Below are 26,301 nucleotides of genomic sequence, written 5' to 3' on the forward strand. Positions count from 1 at the left end.
GTTCATGGATTCGGGAACACCAGTCACGTTTTCCAGAATGTTCCAGAAAACGTAACTGTGCTCCCGGATCCGTGGCTGTTGTTCACGAAAAAAAACACCGTGAACTTGTTAGTTCACGAATTCATGAACGCTTTTTTTGCGTGTAGGACATTTTAGAGCCTAAACTTTGATCGAAAATATGAGAAACGCGAAAGAATGTTCACTCATTAGAGTAACGAAATGAATTTCGAGAGTATGTTAGGCGTAACACAATTCAACTAAACGTATAAAATTTCAGGGGCCGTCCTTAGCTTAACGGTAAGATGTGCGGCTAATAAGCAAGACCATGCTAGGGGTGGCTGGGTTCGATTTCCGGTGCCGGTCTAGATAATTTTCGGTTTGGAAATTGCCTCGACTTCCCTGGGCATAAAAGTATCATCGTGTTTAGCCTCATAGATACGAATGCAATAATGGTAACTTGGCTTAGAAACCTTGCGGTTAATAACTGTGGAAGTACTGAATGAATACGAAGCAGCGACGTAAAACAGTTTGGTGCATTGAGGAATCTAGTGCCATCATGATCGAATATTATAAGAAAATTAATTTGATTACATGTGGTACTGGTTTCGAACAAAATTAGCGTAGCTCTAAATACGAATATTGTTGGATGCGACAATATAAAATGTTCACTTAAAAATCCAAATTTATTCCCCTAAATAAGTGCTTCATTTATGGGCAACAGGGACTATGTCCAAGGGCTTGACGATCCCTCCCCAGGCCATCTGCGAGTTGTGGGGCTTGCCTAGGATGTGTTGGGGTTTGACAGTGGGCCCTGTTAAACCTCTATAAAAAGCTGCATGTATCCGCAAGTAGGCCTCACCAAAGCGACCGTGTGCCGCTCAAAGCGCACAAGCCCAAGTCCTGGTGTTAGGTGGGACGCTAAACAGCCCTGACACGACGGCCCTCCGACGAGACAGGAGGATTGCGCAGGCCCAATAAGCCGCCTGGAAAACCAATAATTACGAACAATATAAGAGATAATGCGACTCGATATAATCGGCAAAGACCTAGGCGATGAATACAGGATCACGATTGGAAGCTTGGAACATGGAATTCCAAGTCGCTAGGTTTCGCAGGTTGCGACAGGATGATCTACGATGAATTACATCCCCGCAACTTCGACGTCGTGGCGCTGCAGGAGATTTTCTGGACAGGACAGAAAATGTGGAAAAGCGGGCATCGAGCGGCTACCTTCTACCAAAGCTGTGGCACCACCAACGAGCTGGGAACCGGCTTCATAGTGCTGGGTAAGATGCGCCAACGCGTGATTGGGTGGCAGCCAATCAACGCAAGGATGTGCAAGCTGAGGATTAAAGGCCGTTTCTTCAACTATAGCATCATCAACGTGCACTGCCCACACGAAGGGAGACCCGACGACGAGAAAGAAGCGTTCTACGCACAGCTGGAGCAGACATACGATGGATGCCCACTGCGGGACGTCAAAATCGTCATCGGTGACATGAACGCGCAGGTAGGAAGGGAGGAAATGTATAGACCGGTCATCGGACCGGATAGTCTGCACACCGTATCGAACGACAACGGCCAACGATGCATAAACTTCGCAGCCTCCCGCGGAATGGTAGTCCGAAGCACCTTCTTTCCTCGCAAAAATATCCACAAGGCCTGAAAGGTTCCCTTTAGTGACGTCCGTACGTCTAGGTACCTTGGCTAGCTCACCTCTTCGGCTTTCTCTCAGGGTCGGCAACTGGCCTCGGGAGAACGCTTGGAACACTACCACTTACCGATTATAGAAAACGATGAATCACCACATATTCGAACAAGGCCACATCCATATGCTCTTTCGTTTTTTTTTTTAAAGATTAAGTGAGATAAGAGAGATTGATTTGAACAGTTTATTCGGGTTCTTAGCTACAAAGAGAGAGAGAGAGGGGTGGGGGGGTTCGTTGCAGCGCTGTTCGGTAATGTTGGGGCCCTTCTTTGGATGGCTGGGATAGACACGTACCTTGGAATCGGGGTTCGATTACTATGACGTTGTGTTTGTCCATTCGTTCGGAACCAACGATGATTTTGCGGAGATGTGTGCCGTCGGCGGGGAATTCTGCTCTTGTGGATCCTCGATAATAGCATGGCTGTTACAGCGGACTGAATAGCGGTGGAAGTTTGACCGACCTGGGCGTCATGACATAGCACGCCCATAGCACCGATTAGGATGGCGCGTTAAACAACAGCGGCTGCCGAAAAACATATCAAGATTTTCTTGCACTTTCTCGCGGTCATTGACCGCACTGAGATCACGGCTACGTCCTGGCTAAGGATCTTCCGCTTCATCACTCACTGTCTTGTCGTTATCAATTGCTTTCGACTGCTTCCACTGATTATCCACACGATACTCCTCACATCATCTATCCAAAAACCCCATTCGCCTCCAAAATCCATTTTGTCCCTTTTCATTTATCAACTATCTGTCCTCTTCCATCGGATCTAGTAGGGCTGTCATTTCTACAAAGCTAATTTTGTTATTCGATCGTCCCCTCAATAGCTTTATATTTTATAAAGACGGTGTTCAAACTTAGGGTTTTTTTTTTAACAATTCTAGAAGGATTTTAATTTAAATTTACTCGCAGATACTAATTTAATTTATTTATCAAGCTTATCGTAAAATAACAATTGAGAGCTCTAATGGATGCTTATTGTTTCGATTTTTGCGAAATCGGTAACAGGCCACATGGAGATCACCTAACCAAGAAATGGAAAACCAAATCGACCACGTTCTAATCGACGGTAAGTTCTTCTCCGACATCACGAACGTCCGCACTTACCGCAGTGCGAATATTGAATTCGACCACTACCTCGTTGCAGTATGCCTGCGCTCAAAACTCTCGACGATGATCAACACGCGTCGAAGTCGGACGCCACGGCTTAACATTGGGCGGCTACAAGACTAGCCCAAGAATACGCGCAGCAGTTGGAAGTGGCACTTCCAACGGAAGAGCAGCTAGGCGCAGCGTCTCTTGAAGATGGCTGGAGAGATATTCGATCCGCCATTGGTAGCACCGCAACCGCTGCACTTGGCACGGTGCCCCCGGACTAGAGAACCGACTGGTATGACGGCGAATGTGGGCAGTTAGTGGTAGAGAAAAATGCAGCATGGGCGAGATTGCTGCAACACCGCACGAGGGCGAACGAGGCACGATATAAGCAGGCGCGGAACAGACAAAACTCGATTTTCCGGAGGAAAAAGCGCCAGCAGGAAGATCGAGACCGTGAAGAGACGGAGCAACTGTACCGCGCTAATAACACACGAAGATTCTATGAGAAGTTAAACCGTTCACGTAAGGGCCACGTATGCCGTTCACGTATGCCGTCGACTAGCACCAACTGCAATGGAGTTAGTGGGGCAGTACCAGGCGGGTTTTATGGGCGAACGCTCCACCACGGACCAGGTGTTCGCCATTCGCCAAGTACTGCAGAAATGCCGCGAATACAACGTGCCCACACATCATCTATTCATCAACTTCAAAGCCGCATATGATACAATCGATCGGGACCAGCTATGGCAGCTAATGCACGAACACGGTTTTCCGGATAAACGGACACGGTTGATCAAAGCGACGATGGATCGGGTGATGTGCGTAGTTCGAGTTTCAGGGGCATTCTCGAGTCCCTTCGAAACCCGCAGAGGGTTACGGCAAGGTGATGGTCTTTCGTGTCTGCTATTCAACATCGCTTTGGAAGGGGTAATACGAAGAGCAGGGATTAACACGAGTGGTACAATTTTCAATAAGTCCGTCCAGCTCTTTGGCTTCGCCGACGACATAGATATTATGGCACGTAACTTTGAGAAGATGGAGGAAGCCTACGTTAGACTGAAGAGGGAAGCTAAGCGGATCGAACTAGTCATCAACACGTCGAAGACAAAGTACATGATAGGAAGAGGTTCAAGAGACGACAATGTGAGCCACCCACCGCGAGTTTGCATCGGTGGTGACGAAATCGAGGTGGTAGAAGAATTTGTTTACTTGGGCTCACTGGCGACTGCCGAAAATGACACCAGCAGAGAAATTCGGAGACGCATAGTGGCTGGAAATCTTACATACTTTGGACTCCGCAAGACGCTTCGATCGAAAAGAGTTCGCCGCCGTACCAAACTGACAATCTACAAAACGCTCATTAGACCGGTAGTCCTCTACGGACACGAGACTTGGACGTTGCTCCTGGAGGACCAACGGGCACTTGGAGTTTTTGAAAGGAAAGTGCTGCGTACCATCTATGGTGGGGTGCAGATGGCGGACGGTACGTGGAGGAGGCGAATGAACCACGAGTTGCATCAGCTGTTGGGAGAACCATCCATCGTTCACACCGCGAAAATCGGACGACTGCGGTGGGCCGGGCACATAGCCAGAATGTCGGACAGTAACCCGGTGAAAATGGTTCTCGACAACGATCCGACGGGCACAAGAAACAAGAGTTTCTTCTTTGCGTTGGTGCGACGCTCGCTTACAAAAGTTTTTTACTCTTCGTAGGTGGGACGCCCGCAAGAAGAATGTTGCAACTGTAGATCATATTGTTCACAATGCTCCGTGATGGGATGCCCTCATACAAAAGATACTTCCTCTGCGTTAGAAGGACGTCCGGAAGAAGAATGATGTACACCCAGTTGTTTGCACGGTTTGGTTTTAGTCGATTAGTACCTTTAGCGTCAATGATTGAACCCCACGAACAAAATTGCAAAAAAATCAAAGAAAATGCAGGTGGCATTTAAAAAACTTGAAAGTTCTGTTTAACTGAGAAATTAATGAATTCCAACCGCGTAAACAAAAATCATGGTGTAATTGTAGACAAGTTGGATAACAATTTTGCGTCGTGGGACGGCCGCATACGAGACCTTCTTCCTCTGCGTTGGCGGGACGCTTGCAAGATGTTATAGTGGATCAGATGGATCACAATTCATCATACAGAAGTTTCTTTCTCTGCATTGCTGGGAAGAAAAGTTATTTTTATGTGCATCTGATAGATTATAATTCTGTATGGTGGAACTCCCACAAGCAATAGTTTCGTGTTAACGATCTAAGCTGCTGATAATTCGTTAACAAGCGATTCAATTCATTGCCACGCTTGACTAATCTGTGTAATTATGTAATAAGTATTTGAAGAATTACCCAAGTTTGAACGACATTTCTGTTCGCTTCCTAACCACTGGAAAGTTTGAATATCGAAATACTTTCGCATTTACAAGCCCCTTTCTGTTATTGAAAAACCACCACTAGGAGATTTGTTTTAAAATTTTACATACCCACATTCACAATGTGGGCTATTGAAATGACCATGGAATATGAGAGAATGAGCGTCTGAGAAATGAAATGTATAAATCAGATTGAAGAGACTGATAAAGAAAAAGCCAGCACCGACGAGGTGAACACGCTCTAGCACTGAAAAAAACAGTTGTCCATGGTAAAAAATCAACTCACATTTGCGATGTTTTCAACCAAAGTGTCTTTAAAAATCCTCAATGAATTTTAATACTTTTCGAGGCGTTATGCTTTAATATTTAAAATCTACACAAAATACGACTTGTGTGTATTTTAGTCATTCAAAGTAGAGAACTCCATTGAAAATGTTTTAGTTAGCAACGATTTCAGAATAAATCTTTCATGTCCGTTCTAGATTATTTAGTGTATGTATACCGTAGATGTTCTAGCTTTTAACCTTTTTTTTGTCTTCTAAGTCTACATAAGAGAATTGCTTGGATGTTGATTGCACTTTGACAAATTCAGGTAATTATTGTATTTCTAATATGTTATATAAATCTTAAATCAATCCAGCCAACTAAAACACTGCATTTCACTCATCCGTCCTAAACGGGTCAAAGAACGAGCCTGGTCAATAAAATTTTGCGACGCACTGTACTTTATAACCACTGAGGGTTGAGTATGTTGGTGAGTGACTGGAATTGTTCGAAACACTCAGTATCGAGTTCGGGGAAATCTAATGACTGTTCCTTCTTATCATAGTTCGCGACTGATAACAAATTGTACCCCATACCAATAGTACCTCTGAAAACCGATCCCCACACCTCTACTGTAATCACGTACAACTTTCCCAGGCGAACATGTTTCACCGTACCGATTTCAGATCGTGCGGTTTATTCATTACACAAACAAATGTTACCTTAGGAGGCACTCGATCCAAACCTTATCTTATCTTGTCGAGTCGCACGTATCTGGTCCGCCATATTGCTGCAACAGCGCGCCGAGCAAGTGTGGAAAGATAAGCCCAACCTGTTCGGAATTCCTGGCGAAGTCACTCGTTCGCTCAGAATCGATTTAATTGTCCATCAAGCCGCACTTACGTCCCAGTGAAACTCATCAAGGAAAAGGTAGAAAATTGTCCGGTTGTCACCATTCTTGGATGCAGACGAGCACAAACGCCTGTCCTACTTGTTTCAGTAACGTCATTCTTGGCTTCCGTAGGTGTGAAATAGAAACGGCCAAACCTCTTTCGTGTACGCTCTAGTTGGACAAAAGTTTAGTATCGAAGGCAGATTCCACTACCAAATAAAATGGTGTCCGCAGAAACGATTGGATCGATATTCATCAAAGTGTTCAAATTGGTAAGTTTTCCCACTGCTACAGTTTCATCTTCCATTTCCATAGAACGTGTGAATACGACGATGAAAACAAAATCAGGATTCATCCCGGGATGAGTCACGAACAAGAACTGCTTGACAATGCGGTTTAGTCGCAAAAACTCATCCTTGGAGCGAATAACTTCTTTCGACTGTGGCGAAACTAACGCAAAGTTCAGCAAAAACATGATCCGGTGAAACGGAAATCATTTCAAAATTGATGCGCCCAGGTAGATTTCAAACGAAAGTGGGTGGCTGGGGAAATAGAAAACGGTTTGCACTGTTCTTCAAGTGTTCTTAATTTTACCGGTTGGAAAAGTGGCCAGCAAGTGAAACCTCAACTCCGGTCGAAACCACGACGAGCACGGAAACTGAATCCAACGAGGAAGAGTTATTCCTGGGAAAGTTTCTGAAAACAATAAAGCCGGACTTGTGGTGAAATCATGGCACTTGTCCCCCTTGATTGGAAGTGGAAAAGTTTCGTCATTATCGACGGAAGGGTAGAGCTGCTTCGGGAGACTCATTCGATTGGCACTGGTCCAGGTGAATCAGTTCATGTGAAGGAAAAGCGATAAGGTGACTTATGATTCGTTATAGAATTGCTTCTTTTTGCCACACCCAGATAACGGTTGGTGTCGTATCGAAGGCTCAGTCCGGTGGCCTATGAGACTGTGCTTGTGGCATGCAGGTGCGAACATCCGAAGTGTTTGTTTATGTTTGAGTGATAACGCGTAAATATTTCAGGTGTATAGTTGAGCAGAAGTATGAAGCATGGTGTTGAAATTAGGTTGAAAAATGGGTTAGTCATCGGAGGTATGCGGCATTTCAATTGTTTGTCTAGTTTAGCGATGGCAACGATTGTTTATGTATAATTGAACCGTTTGTTTGAAAGACTGCTTCTGTAACATTTTCCTACATGCACTCTGTATTGCAATCAATCATTGATTGCACTTTTTTGGCCTACAAATGCGCCGGCCTTCGAATTTTGATCTGTATCGGAAAAGTTAGATTTAGTGCCATTTTGTTTCAAAAAGAACTTTGTTGCTGTTTTCGCGAATGATGTTTTTTGACTTGTGAAGCAAGTTATTTATTCACATTGTTTTTAAAGATTGAAATATAAAAATATGTTAAACTTTAAAAACTGATTTTTATCACTTTAAAAGCGGCCATAAACGTTGATGAAAACATTTTTTTTTTAATTTTTGTGTTGCTATTTTTATGGTGGGGTGACATAGTTAGATGTTTTTAAAAAAATACTCAAACAGTAACATCAGAAATATATAGCTTTATACGACTCTCGTGAATAATGATGATTAATTGCTATTGCTTTCACACGTCTGCCTAAAAATCAAGTGCCCACACACTTTCCCGAAAGTTTAAATTGTTTTAACTAACGCAATGTGCGGAATTTAATAATGATAAATGAGTTCTTCCTCATTTAGAAACCCTTTTGGAGTCAACAAATACCTTTCCACACAATTCCCGTGAAACTCAACACCTGAGGTTGATAATATTCGATTCTGGATAGGACCCTTCAACGAATCGCCGTTATGCAAATTATATTGGCACTTTTGGCATATCATTAAAACATACATTCCGAAGAAAATGCCATCAAACGTTCTCCGAATGAGTGCCATGAGTCGGAAAAGTTCCAATTAGAGATTTAATAGCCTCCATCTGCGAATTGAAGTGTTGTTGATTCTATTTATGCTTGAAGGTCCAATAAATCGTCCACTGCTCTTCGCAACAGTCGTCATCGTTGTCGGATTAGCACGTTCTCTTTTAAATTGCCACCATCATTGCGCGTCGTTAAGCACTAATCTAATTCTATTTGCACTGCACTCCTCAAACCGTCGCCTAGGCACTGAACCTGGTGGTTCTCATCATCTACCGGACCGGTTACGGTGGCGACTTCCTCGGCGTTGGCGGCACGTGGAACCTGAACGAGGAGAAAAGTCCAGACGCGGAAATTGTGGCCTCCGGTGTGTTTGTCGGTTACTTCATCTACACCTCGGTGCAGCTGATTACGTTCTGCTTCGGTACGACCAAGCTGAAGCGCGAGCTCTCCGACACGATAATGAACGTGGTCGGTACGTTCATGTGGGTCGCCGTTGGAGGCACGGCCCTGCACTACTGGCACGGCTATATGGCGGAGCATGACTTCCAGCACGTCACATCGGAACGAACGGTAAGTATTCCCGGGAGGTTTGGCGGGGTACAGCTCTGACAAATGGTGGATTTGCATTCGCATCATCGGGGAGATAAAGAAATCTTCTTTTGAAACGCATTTTAAGCTTGAGCAGAAGGCGCTCACATTTGGCGATGGATGGTGTTCGGGGGTAAGTTTGTGACACGTTTGGTTGATTTGATGAACGGTTCGTTGAGTTACTAAATGGTTCGTGAAAGGTTCATTGAAAGAGTCGAAATGCAGGCGCTTCTGCATCTAATTTGAAAATTACTCTACGTGTTCGAAAGCATGAATCTCTGCAAAATATAACCAGACAAAAGCGGAAACCGTTTTTTCCTTTTTGTTACGTTGCAGCGTATAAAAATAATTCGATCAATTAGTAATATTTTGGTACTATTACTTTATTTTAGTGAACTCTAGAAATTTTAGATTATTTACATTTTCAATCAACATTACAGCCACGAGAATAAATGATATTTTTTCAGAAAGTAAATGAATTCAGTAGAACGAATTATTATTTTTTAATTCAATATGTCTCCATTATACCAACATTGAAATTATTGCTTCAATGTGTCTCCTGCTTGGATGCTTACAGTAGGTACACTCCAACATGCTTTTGTCATCCTTCAAGCACCAAAAGATGACTTCATTAAAACATATCTAGCGTGTTGGGTTAGGTTACTTTCAAAATAAAGGAAGCCATATTGGACGAATTGGGCTTCAATTTGCTGTGTGGTGTAATGAGAGGCCAAACAATCCGAGTGTCGTATTTTAATAACCAAGGGAAACAGCTTAAACCGTTTACTTTAGAATTAGTTGTGAAATTTGAAAACAGTAGCGAAATACCGCAATATTCGGTTAAATTTCACAAATGCCATAATTTGAAGTAAAGAGGTCGGCGTATGTAATAAAAACCTCCTTTTAAGATAACGGGCTACACAATTTTCCAATATTTTATTCATTTTGAGAAAATCATGTAGGCTGTTTTAGTAGAATGTGTTCACCTGTCATAAGACGAGTTTAGTACTATCCCACGTTTGCAAAACGTGATGGAACTAAATAGAATAGTATGAAACTCGTCTTATGACAGGTGAATATTTCTCTGTTTCATATATTGAAATGGCGTGAAATTAAAAAAAAAAAATCTTTTTTTTTCAGTGATTTTTCACATTTATTATGAATTAGTTGACCCGCCAGACGTTGTCCTGCATAGTAGGCGAGAATGCGGATTGTGGACTGCCCATGGGCACTATTCACACGAATCTTAATTTTCGTTTTTCATAATTTTCTCTACATTACTTTTGATTTTCACATAAGAAAATTTCGTTTTTATTTTATGGAAAGGTAGAAGAAGATAGATAATGTACAAACGATATCTTTATATTGCCCCAATGCTCCAAGACCAAAGCATTTTTCGCTAAATTCAACTCAATTTTGATCAAAACTAGAGATGTGCGCCGCCACCGCCTACAGTTTTTGCCTTGCCGTTTAAAATTTGTCACGCCGGTGGTCTATAATTTTTCACGCCGATTCAAATTTGGAGAATTCTTAGAGGAATTTCTGTAGATTTTTCCGATTGATGCCAAGTACAACAATAGTTTTTTTTAACTCCAAACAATTTCCCGATGAAATTTCAAAAATACAAATCTCCGTGAAAACTAAAAAAACGAAGGATTTACCGTTGAAATAAAAAAAAAGTTTTGTTGAAATAGAATTTTTGAACGGAGAAAAATCGTTTGGCAGAAAGCCATTTTGCCGAAGACCACAACCCAGCAAGGATTGGTGGCGACTTAAACGTTTATATGACCAAAAATAATCCTCTATTGCTTATATAGCTAAAATTGTTTGTTGGTAAGACTGGAAGTAGATTGGCCTAATATGTCGTTTGATCAAAAAAATCATTTGGCTGAAGCCCATCCAGTCTCAATTATTTTGCCTAAAATGTTATTTGGTCGATGAGTTCCTTTGGCTGAAAAAAAAAACAGTTGGCCGAAAAGCTCACTTCGCCGAAATGGTCGTGTAGCGTTAGCCGAAACGGGCATTCGGTCGAAAGTGTCGTTCGGCTGAATTGGTCATTATGCCCAAAAAGCCGTTTAGCCGAATAGATCATTTGGCAGAAAATGCCGTTTGGCCTAAATGGTTGCAGAAAGGACATTTTCAGGCCAAATGGCTCTTTCCACCAAACGACCATTTCTACCAAACAGCATTTTCGGCCAAAGGATCTATTCGGTAAAAAGACTTTTTCGTCGAATGACATTTTCAGCCAAATTACCAGTTCGGCCGAATGTGCCTTGTGGCTGTTTGTCGTCGTCAACCAAATGCCATTTTCGACCTAATACCGTTTCGTACTAATATTCAATTCGGCCTAATGGAATTTGATTAGATGGTATTCGGCCTTACGTATTATTTAACCAAGTGCCATTCGAATAAATGGATTTTTGCCGAATGACTTTCGGCTAAACGACAGCTAGGGCCATTTGGTCGAAAACCACAAGGCCTTAAGGTGTTTGGCTGAATATGTCATTCGGTCGAATAAACCATTAGGCCAAAACCCACCTGGCCGACAATTTTATTTAATGGACATACGGCCGAAAATGTCGTTCGGCCGACTGTCCATTTGCTTAGTTTAGCTTTGACTGACTACACATATCTATCATTGCTACTCCGTGATTGACCAGAATCGTTGAAATTGCACAAAGAATTAACTGAATAATTGACCGGGATTGTTCCAGCATTCTCAGTGACTCAAATGTTCAAATGATGAATAAAGACGCCGGCCACGTCCTTGTAGTCAATTATGAAGTGGGAAGGAATATTAGTAGGTGGTTTTGCTATTTGAAGACCGTGTTTACATTTGCGTCTCCACAAAAACCATGGGAAGGATTATCATTTAGTAGTCATAGTCATCGTTGGATCTGGATAACTCTGATAAGCGATACGACCGTGGCATTCTTTTTACACAATGATTTTAACTTACTATTGTTCTACCGCACAAAGCAAAACAAATTAACTACCTGCACACCGAGCAGGAACACTATCCAATGCGTATCAATTGATTTACTACTACTACCGTACAAAGCACAACGATACCAACGATATCGTTTGACGTGTCTATGAACCGAGCATAAACACCACTCGCCATGCGTTTTGGACGACCGAAACGACGCGCAGCACTCTGTATTTACTTTCTCGATGGCTACTGCAAACTATCGAAGATCGCACTTGTCTCGACCGGGGTGAAGCGCAATACAAGCGCATGATCCACCGAATATCGTATAGATATTTTTTCTTCTGCCGCACTTACTTACTTTTGCACCCGCACTGTACTTACTTTCCCGATGGCAATTCTTTGGCCGACTGACCATTTGGCCGGAAAAGTCGTTTAGCCGAAAAGGTTATTTGACCGAAATGGTCGTATAGCAGACATTTGACCGAAAATGGTATATGGCCAAATGGGTGGGTTAACCGTTCAGTAGTCAACATTTGGCCGTTGGACCAAACGACATTGCCGGCCTTATATCTTATTCGACCAAACGACCATTTCAACCAAACGATGTGTTAGGGAAAAGTGCTTTTTCGGTCAAATTACCAATTCGGCCGTATATGGCTTTACCTAATGGAGGTTTTGGCCAAGCTGTATTCCGTTGCAAAACTGTTTCGCCCAAACGTTCATGAGCATGAGCATTATGACCGCACAATTCGTAGTTGCAAGTGATTGACTAGAATTTGTACACAGAACACAATAAATGGGGCTCGGGATTGGCTACCCATTCTCAATGTACACGTTTCGGGAGCTCAGATATTTAAAATCAATAACGGCGCCGGCCACGTCCTTATGGTCATATAGGAAGGGAAGGATTGTTAGTACGACTTTCGTTGCTACTAGATACCGAGTATACCTCTGCATTTCCACGATTGTCTTGGGATAGGATATCGTTTTAGTCACAATGGATAATTTATCTGGATTCACCTCGGTAAGTGATACGATATATGGGATGGGAAATAACATTAATTCGCTGGCTGGCCACGAGAAAAATGTTAAACCATGTATGCCCGGTGACTTATGAAAACTGAGGAGAATCACGTTTTTTACGACCGAACGAACGCGTAACAGTTTGTATCTACTTCTCCGATAGCTACTGCAAAATATGCAAGACCGCACTTGTCTCAACCGAAGCAAAGCACAATACAAGCGCATGATCCACCGATTATCAAACAGATATGCTTTCTTCTGCTCGTGACAAATAATATACGCACTTTACTTACTTTCACGATGGCTACTCATTTCGTTACGACTAAAACACGCACTTTCTGATTAATTTACTCACCCGCACAAAGCAGAACAAAATTTAGATGATCGGCCGATCGTTCTACTTATGGAAGAAAACACGACCGGACTCGATACACATTTCTGATTAATGTATCCACCCGCACAATGCAGAACAAAATTTCGTTCGTTTCGCCCAAACGTTCATTTCGGCAAAATGCAATTCGGCTCGACAATTTTCGACTTAACGTAGTATTCGGCCAAAAGGTTTTCCGCCAAATGATTTTCGGCCATGCAGCCAACTTCTGATGATTTTCTTATGGACAATACAAAGAACTATCTGTAGAAATCCAAAGAAATTCCTTGAAAATTCCGATGTTTTTTTTCATTGAGTCACCGAACAGTTAATCGTAAAATAAAAAAAAAAAAACGTTGAAGCCCTGAATAGTTCTAGTAATTTTTTTGTAAAATTCGCCGTGGAAGCTCCGAATTAATTTCCATAGAATTTTCAAAAAATCATGCACAAATTTAATTGAATTTCTTAAAAAAAAATTCGAACAATTTGCCGTTGAAATCCATTTTTTTTATTGATGTCCACATTGGTCAATCTCCCCTGGAAAATCTGAAGAATTTTCTGTGTAAATTTCAAAGAGTACACAACAGAAATTTTCCGTGGATTTTTCGAACATTTTCCTGTAGAAACTTGAAACATTTTTTCGTGAAAATTATGGAGAATTTTTCATGTAAATTCTAAAGACTTTAACAGGGAAATACCAAACATTTTTTCTTAGAAATTCCAAAGTGCTTCTATGTAAATTCCGAAGAATTCTCAGGCATTGTTCAAAGTAGTTTCCTTGGAAAATCCAGAAATAATTAAAATTAATATTTTGGAGAAGCGAATTCAGAGAATTTTCGGCAGAAGTTCATCAAATTTGTCCGATGAAATTCAAAAAATTCTCCCACTGAAGTTTCGAAAACATTCTGAAAATATCCAGAAAAAATCTGTAAGAAACGAATGTAAGAAAACCTCCAAGCTGATTGACGCCGCCACCGATTTTCGGACCGGTGCACACTTTGTGAACCCTCCTATTATGTATTATGTAACATTGTGCACTGGTGGAGCCAGAGCTCTGGGAGTAATGGTGGGGCTCTAGTGATTTTGGCGTTAATGACTTATTGAGAATTCGACGTCGGCAGTATGAATTATATTTGAAGAATCAGTAATCGAATCATCAGTTGAAATGTTTTCAAGCAGTTTCAAATGTTGCAAAATTTATTTGTGTTTTATATGTAATAAAGAGAAGCGGAGAGGCGATTACATACATTTTTTTAAATGTTTTTCCAGAAACTTTCAATTCCTGAAATTCCTTGGGAATATACTTGTATATATAGCTTCATCGAAAATTCCTCCAGAAATGTCTTTGAATATTCATCCAGATGATATTTCGGAATTTCTACGAAAAAGAAATTGCTCAAGGAATATTTAAAATTTATCAATATATTCCTTTGGAAATTTGTCCAGTAATTCTTTTGCAATTTCTTTCGTTAATTCTTTCCAAAATATCTAACGGAACTTATGGAGTAATGTCCTTCATAGGAAATCGTACTGAAGACATTCCTCAAAAAACTCCCACAGAAGCTCCCCCGGGGATTCCTGGAGCAAATCTTTCGTATATTAATTCAGAAATGTATCCAAAAGAAATTCTAGGGATTGGTTCGGAATTTCCACCATGAATTTCTTCGATATTTCTTAAGAACTTCCTTTAAGAACCCATTCGGAAATTCCTTTATGAAAGCTTTGGAAAACATAAATAATTGTTTCAGAAATTTCTTCGGATAATTTTTAGGAACTCCTTTAGAAATTTCTTTAGGAACTCCTCCGAATATATTTTGAGAAATTCCATTTGAATCTTTGAGATTTTTCTTAGGAGTTCAATCGGTAATTTATTTAGGGAAACTTAGGAAAACACCTTGAGAAATTGTTGTTCTTGAAATTCCTACAAAATATCGTTTAGATGAGGTTGCTTTGGAAATTCTTCATAAATTTCTACGGAAATGAAATACCTTCGTAAAATTCCTAAAAACCTTTTTTTAATCGTTGTTTATTATCATTAGGAAATTTCTTCAGGAATTCCTTTAGCCTTTCTTTCGGAATTTCGTTGATTGAGTGCACCGGAAATTATTTCTGGAATTCCTATAGGAAATTGTTCCAGGTATTCCTCTGGAAATTTCTTCAGTTCTCTAGTTCGGAAATTCCTTTCGGACATTCCAAGGAATTTATTTTAGCAACTCTTCAAGAAATTCTTTTAATCCTTCGGATATTTCATCAGAATTCTACATTTTTATAGAAATTCCGATTAGACTGCAGAATAAAATATTTAGAATTATTTCCAGGAATTCTTCGATAGATCTTTTACTGATTTTTTCGAGAATACTTTTAGAAATCCCTTTTAAGTTCATTGGAAATTTCTTTTTATTCCGGAAACTCTTTCAGGTTTTTATGAAAATTAAGAGTTCTCCTTCGTAAATTCCTTAAAAAATTCATTCAAAAACTCCACCCAAAATTACTTTTGTAATTCCTCCTGTACTTCCTTCAGGGACTCATCCTGGAAATTCTGCCAGAATTAATTTTAAAAAATCTGCCTAGAAATCTTTTGGTCACTTTTTTAGTGAATACTTCGAACATCCACCTGGAATTACTTTGAATTTTTTTTAATATATGTAGGGGAAGAGGTGTCAATGATGTCAACGATTTGTTCCAAAAAGTGTGGATATAGTAACTAGACATACAAAAAAAAAAAAAAATTGAATTAACCCATTATTAAAATTAATTATGTCTAAATAATTATAAAAACTGCATAAAAACGTCATTTGAAATAAGTCAGGGGACAACTAAAATGATATTTTGTAAAAAAAAATTATTTGTTCCTAGTTCAAAGTTGAGATCCCCAATCGGTTTTTCCGAATATAATAAAGATTGAATAAGAGGAGTGAGATGGATCAACAAGGTCCGAGCTCAATGACAGACAAAAAAAAAGATTTAATAAAAAAAAAGTGGAAGGGATTCTAAAAAGAATCTACGAAGCAATTCATAATGAATTTCCTGAATAAATTCCCACACCCAAAAAGCGGATGGCAAATTTTAATACAGTTCTGCATAAGAAACTGTATAAGATTTTGGCTTATTTCGCAAAAAATTCGCACAAATTTCGGCAGGTGTTAATACAACCCTCGCATTGAATTTATACAATTTTGTATTATTTTAATACAGTATCTGAATAAAACTTTGAAAAATCTTTGAGTCGATTGTTTGGAAGTAGCAGATACAACAGAATAATTTATCACGCCCCCCTTCAGTTAAGTTATCGGAAAACATGAGGTGCAGTAGCTGCCCACTCTCTCTGTTATGATTTTGCTGAACTTTAGCAAAGCTATTGATTCATTTGGTCATCGTCTAGGTACTCTGTAATAAGCAAAGTTTCCAGATAGACACGTATTCTGTAAATTAAATACGATCCTACTTATCTAATCGCAATATGTTGATTTTAACAAGTCACAGTCATTTGGCGAAAGACCATTTGAATCATTTGTTTGAGAAACTGCATAAGTCCATTTTACACAATTTCGAGAAAACAACAAAAAACTGTATTTGAACAAATTGGCATCGAACCATCCGATTTCTTCGATACAGATCAATAGTTTTTGGCAAAACTCAACACCCTGATGCACTTCCAGTGCAGAAACTGTAAGCAGTACTCCATAATTGCTCTTCAAAGTGCGTGGACACATGTAGTTTCTCAAACAAACGAAAAAAAAAATCATACATTCCTGAACAAAAATTTTTTTTTCGTATTTTTTGTCAGAATACGTATTTTTGGAAGAGGATTAAAATCTCATTTTGGCCAAATATGTTACATATGCAGTTTCTCAAACAATTTGTTATAACGGTTATTTGACATAATTGTTACTTTAATTAGGATAGTTTTGATCACTGCGTGACTTTATCGAAATCAAAAACCAAGATTGAGATTTCGGATAATTCTGCCGAAATTCACCGAAATCTGTAAATTGATTTAAGTGTGTTTGTATTACCTCTTCCAAAAAGATGCTAAACAGCATCAGGGACAAAAGATCATTCCCTTGCCGTAACCTCTAAGTGTTTCAAAAGGACTCGAGAGCTTCCCAGAAACTTGAACCATGTATATCACCCGATTCATCTTCGCCTTGATCGATTACGTATATGACTAATGCGATAACGATAAACACATCATTTTTAAATCAAACAGTTTACGTGGTTGACATGGTTGAGTTAAAATTCAATTGCTTAGACTGAAAACTCTCTGGTTTGCCTTTATTAACTTTGGTTTGGTTTTGAAGATCTTATCATAAAGTACAATGCCAATAAAAGCGTCGTTCTCGAGGTCGTTCCATAAAATAATATATACAATATAAAACAAAATCGTTAATATTCATCGTGAGACAAAAATGCCTCGAAATGTAGAACAATTTTCCCAACAAAACTCGCTGCCTTCTAGAATTTTCATAAAAACAATTATCGATAGCCTGCTCTGAGATGAAAAGTAAAACACTACAAAGACCTACATGGGTCACTTATGGATAGTATGGTAGTGAAGAGGATTGAACAAGACATGTCAGCAATTGCTTCAATCATGAGTCACATTTGGTAGTACCCACTCCCTCCCCCACCTTTTAGTGTAACAAAGTATAATCCAGGTTGGACCTCCCCCCCCCAAAAGCGTTACGTAATTTGTAAACAGACCCAAACTGAAGATTAGCAGAGGGCCATATGAGTGAACAAGCATTGTCGAAATCGCTGTTATTCTGCCTAACGTCCACCCAGGAACCCAGGAACGGCTTGGACGGTGACGTGGTGATCACTGTACCAAGACAGGCAAAATAACAGCGATTTCAACCCGCTAATATGTTGTTCGGCAAGCGTAAACAGTTCTATTGATTCGTGGCATATTTTCAGAGATTCATACAAGAGCGCGCTAAATCTCTTCACGCATAACTCTCGCAAGCCCATATTTCGCCCAAATTGAATCTTATTCGAACTGTATTTCTTCTGCTTGTTCTCTCATATGGCCGTCTGCCAATCTTCAGTTTCTTATAATTTCACACTTGTCGCTCGCTCATTCTAAAAAGCAATTTTATCCACCATTGGCTTGTTTCGAGCAGATGAACGGGCTTGGTGGTCATATGGCTACCGCTTCTGCCTCATACGCAGGAGGTCGTGGGTTCAATCCCAGGCCCGTTCCATTCTCCTACTTTGTATCTTTTCATATATTTCTCATGTTCTAGCAATCGCTAGAACTGGAAATGGGCTTTCATACCATTTCTATCTTCTATCCTCCTATAACTACAACTTGATTAGTTCTAGCAGGTAACTGTTAGAATTCGAAATGAGCGGAAAAGTTCGTTTCGGCATCGAATTATAGAATACTACACCACCCTTTCATTACTATCACATTGGCAACCCGTTAACCAAGACGAACCTCTGCCATAAAACATAAACCCCAGATTCCAATAAAATTCCGCAGGAACTCGTGGCGAGTGCAGAGGTGTTCTCGGCTTGCAGTGGGCGAATGACTGCATCATCAATTCCTTCCCATCCCCGATGACCGTGAGGACGTGGCCAGCGCCGTTATCGACCTTCCAAAATACTAGAGCTCTCGTACTGTGCGCATTGAGGTTGAAGTGCAAATCCCATGCTTCCATCCATTGGGTCCCTGTGCAATTGCAATTGTTCTGGTCGATCACGGAGTTGCAACTACGAAATGCACATGCTCATGCTCATTGGCTTGTTTCGAGCAGATGTATTAATTATCGTTCATAAAGGAATAACATTCGCCGTTGTTTTATTCCAGGGAAGCACCCACCTCTAAAGAAAGGATCCATATTGTTATTCTAGTTTAATTGGGATAAACGGCCACTTATAAACAAGAAATCTCATTTCTCGTTGCTCCAAGCAAACGTCTACTTCTAAAGAAGGAATAATATCCGCCATTGCTTTACTCTGGACAAACAACTACTTTTCAAGTACAAATCACATCTACCATTGCCTTATTACGAGCAGATGGATTATAATTTAATCCACTATTGCCCTACGCAAGATAGATGCATTTCCTTCTTCAATAAAAGAACACAATCATCATTGCCGTTTTACTGGGTAAATCGTGATTCTAATGAAGGGATAACAACTATCTTTCCTTATACCCTGTTAAGGCATGCTCTCTACAAATGGATTACTTTTTTTTTATCTTATTACCGACCGGTCTTACATCCGCCATTCCGGGCGAATGCATACTTCAGAAGAAAGATGGAAAAGTCACAATTTTTGCATCTGTCAAGTGGCATCCTCTTTATTCAATAGGGGGTTGTCCATAAACTACGTGGACTCTAAAGGGAGGGGAGTGTTTCATTCTACGTTTGTCTACAAAGAGGGGGGTATCAAGAGTCTTAGTTTACGCCTTTTTATAGGTTTGGAGAACAATCGTTAACTAGAGAATTTCTCCAGCAAACAACTAATGAATTTCACTAAAACAAAGACTGAATTTCGACATAAAATTCCTTTGAGTTTTCTAAAAAATCTAGGAGATCTTTTCTGTATTTCCACTTGAAATTCTTTGGAGATTCCTCGGAAAAAAAACTTTGGAATTTCTAGACATTGGATTGGAAAATTGCACAAGAAGTTCTTTAGAATTTTTACGGGAAATTAAGGGAACGGTTCGGCACTTCATCCCGGCCATAGCTCCTATTTCCATCTCATCGAAAACAATGGAATTTGGTTGGTTTCTTATTTTTGTGATTGGTGCTGTATTTTTTTTTCTTTTGCGATAAGATGAATATATGTTAAGTGAGATGGAGAACAGAGCAGTTTCCCTATATCTTATTTCAACGGAAAATACTTTCCAGTTTCTGAGAAAAAGTCTTTGGAATTTTCAAAGGAAATTTGTTAGGACCTCTACGGGAAATTTTTCGGAATTTACAAGGGGATTTATTCGATAAATAAGAGAGCAACCCTTTGGAATTTCCACAAATAGTTATCGGAAAAGCCCTGAAATTTTCAATGTAAAAAAATGCTCGCAAAATTTTTGAGAATGACCCCACAGAAAATTTCTCAAAATTTGTCTCTGAGAAAATATTCTAAAATATCTTATTTCAGAATGTCCGTTAAAATTCTAAAATTAGGGGGAAAGACGGCTTTGGCAGGTTTTGTTCTATTATTGGCAGGGGGGCTTTTGTCGACCAAATTTTATCAAATTTGGCCACAATATTCTTTGATATGCAAAGAATGTTTAGGCCAAATTTGAACCTAGTCAGTCATAAAAAAAACCCTGCCAATAATAGAACAAAACCTGCCAAAGCTGTCATTCCCCCTACTTTGAGAATTATTTTAGCTTTTTTTACAAAAATTTGCTTGACATTTCAGCAGAAAAACTTTTTGAATTTAGAAGGAAATTGTATAGATTTCAATTTAACGAATGATTCCTTAGAATTTCCTCAAGAAATTATCCTTATTTTTTAGGGAAAGTTCTTCGGAATTTCAAACGTTTGAAGGCATAAAAAGTTGGTCTACGCAGTGCATCAACAGCCCCTAAGATGTTTGTTTCAGTACCATTCTACATCAAATAACCAAGTATGTGAAAACAAAAAAAATGCCAATTGTCAGTTATGTCAAATGGCCCGCACTTTTGCTGATGTTCACAATTATTCCAAATGTTCGTTTTTGAAAATGGACTTTATGTCAAATGACCTTACATCTGATGGCTCGCTCCCGATTTTGACAATATTATTTTGGAATGATATTTTTTGGTTAAATAACAAAAATGCAAATTTTGGAATTTTGAGAAGTAGGAATTAGATCGATCTCCTACAAAACAAACAAAACTATAATTGTTAAAAATGATTTCGCTTTGTTTTTATTCTCCTTTGCACCAGTTGCACTACTATCACGAATTTTAATGCGCTTTTCATATTTGTTCTAAGAAACCGTTCGTTTGACATATCAACACCATCCACATTACTTTTATTAATATTAAAAAAAATAGTTGTTCTTAACTATGGCAGAGCAAAATTTCATGCGATTCCTTCGTAAACAGTCGGGGAGACTGGGGTACTAATGAACAAGTGTTGTTATTTAATTCGGCAGAGCCTGCAGTCCTAAAGTTGGGGCAGTTTTTGGAATCATTGTCAAATCTAAAAAGAATAAGACGTTTGAGAACAAATGTATAATTTTCTGGATTGGTTTTGCTAAATTTGAGGGTATCCGTATAGGGTAAAAGACCTAGGCCCTAGTAGTGGAATTTCGCACTTCTTGCCAGAAGGCGAAGAAATTATTAAATATTTATTTCGCTTGATATCTAATATCAAGTTCTGCATGACCATTGAACGATACACATTTGAAATACTCAAATACACATTTGTTTGACTGTCTTGAGGTAGATGCGAATGATGTTCCTTGTTTAAAAATATCCGTCTTTCCAGAAATGATCTTTAATGTAAAATTATCACTTTTGTCGAAACAAATTATACAAAAAGGACCCCACCCTTTTTCAATTCAGAAATTTGCCAAGTGACCCAGAACCAATAATACCAAAGCTTCCTTGCATGCACTCGTTCAAGTAGTAAATGTTGGGAGCAGGAGTAGGAATGCCTCCATTTCTAATGGAAAGCAGTGTATTTATTTGTGGCAAATTTACATTGGAAAAGTTTCTGAAATTCTTTAAATGCTCCAATGCTTATATGCTGGCAGCACTCTGTCAGATTTCATTAAAACTTTCTGGACATGTAGACTTCAAGGGACCCGTACGCCTGTCACTGGCGAACAAAGCTCGTGTACTGTGAATCGAAGCTTAGAACCGGTATTAAGGCGCAATCGTTAATGCGAACACACTTATATTCGGTTAGTTACTGCAAATAAATTATTTTTCGAGTCCCTATAATGAAGCAGGTATCCCAAGCATACTACATCGTTATATTGCTACATGATTGATAAAGTATCGAAAACAAAAGTGTGCATAAAATTTTTCTCACCGTAACAAAAAGACGGTAGAGAATTAACACTGTTGTTTACATTTTAGAACCAAATCCAGATGTCGCACATGTCGGGATTTTTTTTCAATTGGATATAATCAAAAAACGACGAATCCAAAACTATCCAGACTTTCGCAAAATCAATCAAGTTTTGAAATAAAAATATTGAAAAAAATACAAATTGAGAAATCAATTTACAAAATTCAAAGTCGATTTGCAAAAAAAAACACCCCTTTTGATTTGGACAATTTTGTCTCAATATAGGTAATTATGTTCCCTACCACCCGTCCATACAACAGAAGCAGGGCACCTTGAAGAAATATTTTTTCTAATTCTTCCAAGATCTAATGAAAATTATATATAATATTTGTATAATATTTGTCTTAAAGTTATTTTCATATATGCTGTTTTTTATTTTTTTCAATCAAGGTGGAAATATTTGGTGCATCTTTTGAATTAGAATACCTTTTCGCCTCTTCTTTATCACCAGGAATAGGCACAAAACTGTGGAATTTCTGAGTGCCAGATATTGTTTTGGTGTTATTATATAACTGTCTAAGACGAGTCTAGTACTTTCCATTTAATTCCACCACGTTTTGTTAACCTTACAGATACGTATTTTGACATCAACTGTGAGGCCGTCTTCAGCGTCTTGTACTTGACTCGACTCGACTTCCACTAAAAGAGCTTATATAGTTCTTCGAGTTCTTTTGACATTTTGATGTACTTCTTCTTCGTGATATTGTTATCTGTTTGTTAAACTGCCCAGCTGTACAGAAAATCCAATAATTGAATGAATCAATGCGAGCACATTGTGTATTGATTATTAATTGATCAATACGGTTTTGAATGAATTCTGTAACAATATTTTATCTAATTCGAATTATCTAATTATTTGTTATAGCTGAAATATTGGTGAATGAAATACCGTTAACAAGATTCATACAAAGTATACCCTTGAAATGTGTTTTAAACATTCTGAATTATTCTGAAACATGTCTTAAATAGTGTACGAGAAAGGCAAATAGGTTTTAAAGTAGCGCTTGTATATTATTAGGTCAAATGAACGGAAATGGATGTCTAACCCCGAATATATTACACAATCTAGCACCAACCCATCTCATTACTTCAAATAGCGTGAATGTACAAAATTAATTTCATGAAACTTCATCTCCGCGTCCTTCATTTCCATCTCAACAAAAAAAAATGATTTAAATATGCACCGCCATCATTGATAAATCATTCGACCAAACTGCTCTCGTCTAAAGTGTCACCGAGTAGATAGGTGCCGCATCGCCTAGGCGAAGCAAATCACCAGAACCAGAAGCACTTTCCCAATTAAACTTTGTGCAATTTTCTCGTCTCCTCTCTCTCGTTTTTGTTCTCATGGACCTTCTCAACCGTTCTCATCGCCCCGAACTTCTCTAGGCCGGACTTGCCCTGGGATCGCTTTGCGTTGTGACCGGTGCCCTGTACCTGGCCGATTCGGTTCTGGCCTTCATCCACTACGCCAAACACGAGAACAGCAAGTACTAATTGAGCGAGTGGCACCGCAGCTTCACACAGCAACAGCAGCGGAAGACAGGTGTGTGGTAGAACATAAGCATGAAATATTGTATCCGGTTATCAAGATTTTACCCAAAAAATTGCGGTTAACCCCCCCGTGTAGGATGAATAAGTGTAAGTAAGGTCCAATGAAGAGGAAAAACTGTCATTATTTATGTACCGTAAGCGAGTCTAGATAGGAAAGGCCGAACTTGTGCCAACTTTATGCTTATTGCTTGGTGTAAAGTACAATTTTCTTGACAAATGGCCATTAGTGACATTTTAAGTATACATATAGAAAGATAGTAGTAAGGTTGACCCGTAAAATGCAATCTTCCGAAACATAAATGACAAAAAGCAATAGAACCGGATAGTTGGAAGTGAAATTGAAAAATATCATCAATGTATCTGCGAAACCAAATCTGAATATCAATATCAATAAAGCTTCTTTCATATGATAGTGTTATCATTTGTGTCCGATCAACCGTTCATAATGCAGCAATGATTGATAGAAGAACTACATACAGCTTCCGAAATGCGACTTTTCCATTAAAAAGTTGCCAGACTCTGCGGTAAGAGTGTGGTGTTCGGAAAATGGAATGGCTTTCAACATAGGGAAAGGATGGTCAATGTATGCCCCCCTAAGCAGATTTCTTAACATAATGGTGATTTCATCCGAAATAGTGTAATTTCTAAGTGTTTATCAATAATCTAGCATATCAGTCATTATATGGTCCAACAACTTTAAAGAAGGTCCAACAATATTACAAGAAAACGATTTTATTCCAAAATAGTGCATTTACATTTAAAATGAACGACGCTTTTCACTGAAATATCCACACTCTTTTGCAAAATATTAGTGTCAGTCTTATACTTTAAGTTAGTCAATATTTTAGACCAATTTAAAAAAGGAGAAAACATTTTTTGTATATGAAGAAAAAGCATTATTGACGTAAACATCGAAATTGCATCGGAAAGAGCCAAAAATAAATTTTATTTTTTTAAATTTAAACACAGAGTTTTTGACAAAGTTTTTTTTGTGTAACGGCTTGCAAATGTTTGTTTGGCTTCAGCCGCTAACGATTTTGAGACAAAATTTGGGTTACTAACCAAGAAATCGTGGTGGCGCATTTTACCCAACCGGCGCATTTCATACGTATCTCCCTAAGCAAATGCAAAACCATATCGTTCACTCGCCGAAACACACGTATCGAAAATCGGTATATGATAGGTCCCGCTCAATTAGAACGTGTGTAAGTGATCCGCGACTTAAGGGTGACCATTGATAACAAGCTTCGATTTAATGAGCACATCAGCATGACAACTGTAAAAGCATATGCTGCGTTGGGTTTCATTCGTCGCAATACAAAGGACTTCACAGACATCTATGCGATAAAAGCGTTGTACTGTTCAACGGTTCGAAGTATCTTGGAGTATGCTATACGTGTGGTGTGGAGAATGCTATACGTGGCTATGCCCTCCGTCGACTTCCTTGGATAATCCCTGATTTTTTTTCCTTTATTTCTGTGAATTTTGAAATGAATTCAGTTTTTGTCAAGGTATAGCCAGTGATAAGTGAGCAACTGCCATGGGAGGGTCCAACCTGGGGACCTTCCGCAAGCCAATGGAATAAAATATAGTACAGAACAATTAACAATGCAATCAAAACTACACACGAAAAAACCCAGATTAATCCACCTAGCGGTGATGATGCCTTTCTCACTCATTATAAAATGTATCGAGAATAGCTCTTCAGAGAGATCAAAATAGCACAAATATTAACCCTTTCAGGACGGATGAGTCATATATGCCCAGAGTTTTAGGTTGACAGTGTAAAATCACAGAAGAGAGATAGGCCCCCACTTTCTTCAGCAAAACGGTTCACCAGCATGTTGGCTTTGCAGGAAAAATATCGGAGGTAAAGTTTGACTATACACTGAAGAACCAGATATCCAAAACCTTGGGAAGATTTCGCTTCTGAGAGCATGTAAATGAATCTGACATGTTTGAATCCTAAATCTGGGTAGCCTGGTCACTGGGGGAGGAACTATCAACCATGGAATAACCAGGGAGGCCCTGACCCTGTAGACCTCCCGGACTACTCCAGCCGCTACACTCTTATATGGCTGGGGACACTGGCACTTCGTCGGACTAATCTGCAAAGACTGTTTGTATTCAATTCTTTAAAAAATAACGAGCTGCAAAATGGTGGGTTGACATCAAGGAAGGAGCCACCAACAGAGCTATGGTCCCCAAAAGTTCCTATCTCACGCTTCCATGGGTCGTCCGATGACAAAAGACCGCCAGCTAAGGGTTGTGTACTTGTTGTTGTCCTTCTGACATCAGCTACAGTGAGAAGGTACGCATCGAGCGTCTGTTCACCAGGAGGTGCGGCTCAACCAGCGTCTGCCTGGTACCTAGTGGTTGATTACCGAAATGCTGTATCGCGTTAGCTATACCTAAGGTGGCAGCCCCACCAGCGCGATGTAGGTAACGCGACCCCGGTAAGGCTAGCTTACTCAAATACCACGAAAAATGGAGAAAAGAGAACGTTATTGTTGGCGACCCGGCAACGAAATAAGGACTATGATTGGAAACTCGGTACCTGGAATGTCAGGA

At 39.5% G+C, this 26,301-nt stretch overlaps 2 protein-coding genes across 3 annotated transcripts in view; one reads left to right on the forward strand and one right to left on the reverse strand.

Moving 5' to 3' along the window:
• LOC134220472 (serine-rich adhesin for platelets) overlaps positions 1 to 26,301 on the reverse strand; it is a 488,621-nt gene that overhangs the window by 412,596 nt on the left and 49,724 nt on the right. The window lies entirely within an intron of this gene.
• Positions 6,228 to 24,137, forward strand: LOC134220470 (protein snakeskin). 2 transcript variants are annotated; one of them, XM_062699524.1, is made up of 4 exons: positions 6,228 to 6,376; positions 6,471 to 6,610; positions 8,487 to 8,813; positions 23,566 to 24,137. In XM_062699524.1, the coding sequence occupies exons 2-4, from the start codon at positions 6,560 to 6,562 to the stop codon at positions 23,671 to 23,673; spliced, it is 486 nt and encodes a 161-aa protein (XP_062555508.1). In that variant the 5' UTR covers positions 6,228 to 6,376; positions 6,471 to 6,559; the 3' UTR covers positions 23,674 to 24,137. The 2 variants fall into 2 exon arrangements, with proteins under 2 accessions (XP_062555508.1, XP_062555509.1); XM_062699525.1 differs by having other exon boundaries at positions 6,275 to 6,376; positions 6,447 to 6,610.

The sequence above is a fragment of the Armigeres subalbatus genome, chromosome 3 (genome assembly GCF_024139115.2).
Source record: "Armigeres subalbatus isolate Guangzhou_Male chromosome 3, GZ_Asu_2, whole genome shotgun sequence".
NCBI lineage: Eukaryota > Metazoa > Arthropoda > Insecta > Diptera > Culicidae > Armigeres > Armigeres subalbatus.

What these genes read in the sequence shown, in the direction of transcription:
- LOC134220470 (XM_062699524.1), top strand. Translation starts at nt 6,560, where the DNA reads ATGGTGTCCGCAGAAACGATTGGATCGATATTCATCAAAGTGTTCAAA. An exon ending in TCATCAAAGTGTTCAAATTG is followed by an intron (nt 6,611 to 8,486) that starts GTAAGTTTTCCC and finishes ACCGTCGCCTAG; the next exon opens with GCACTGAACCTGGTGGTTCT. An exon ending in ACGTCACATCGGAACGAACG is followed by an intron (nt 8,814 to 23,565) that starts GTAAGTATTCCC and finishes GAACTTCTCTAG; the next exon opens with GCCGGACTTGCCCTGGGATC.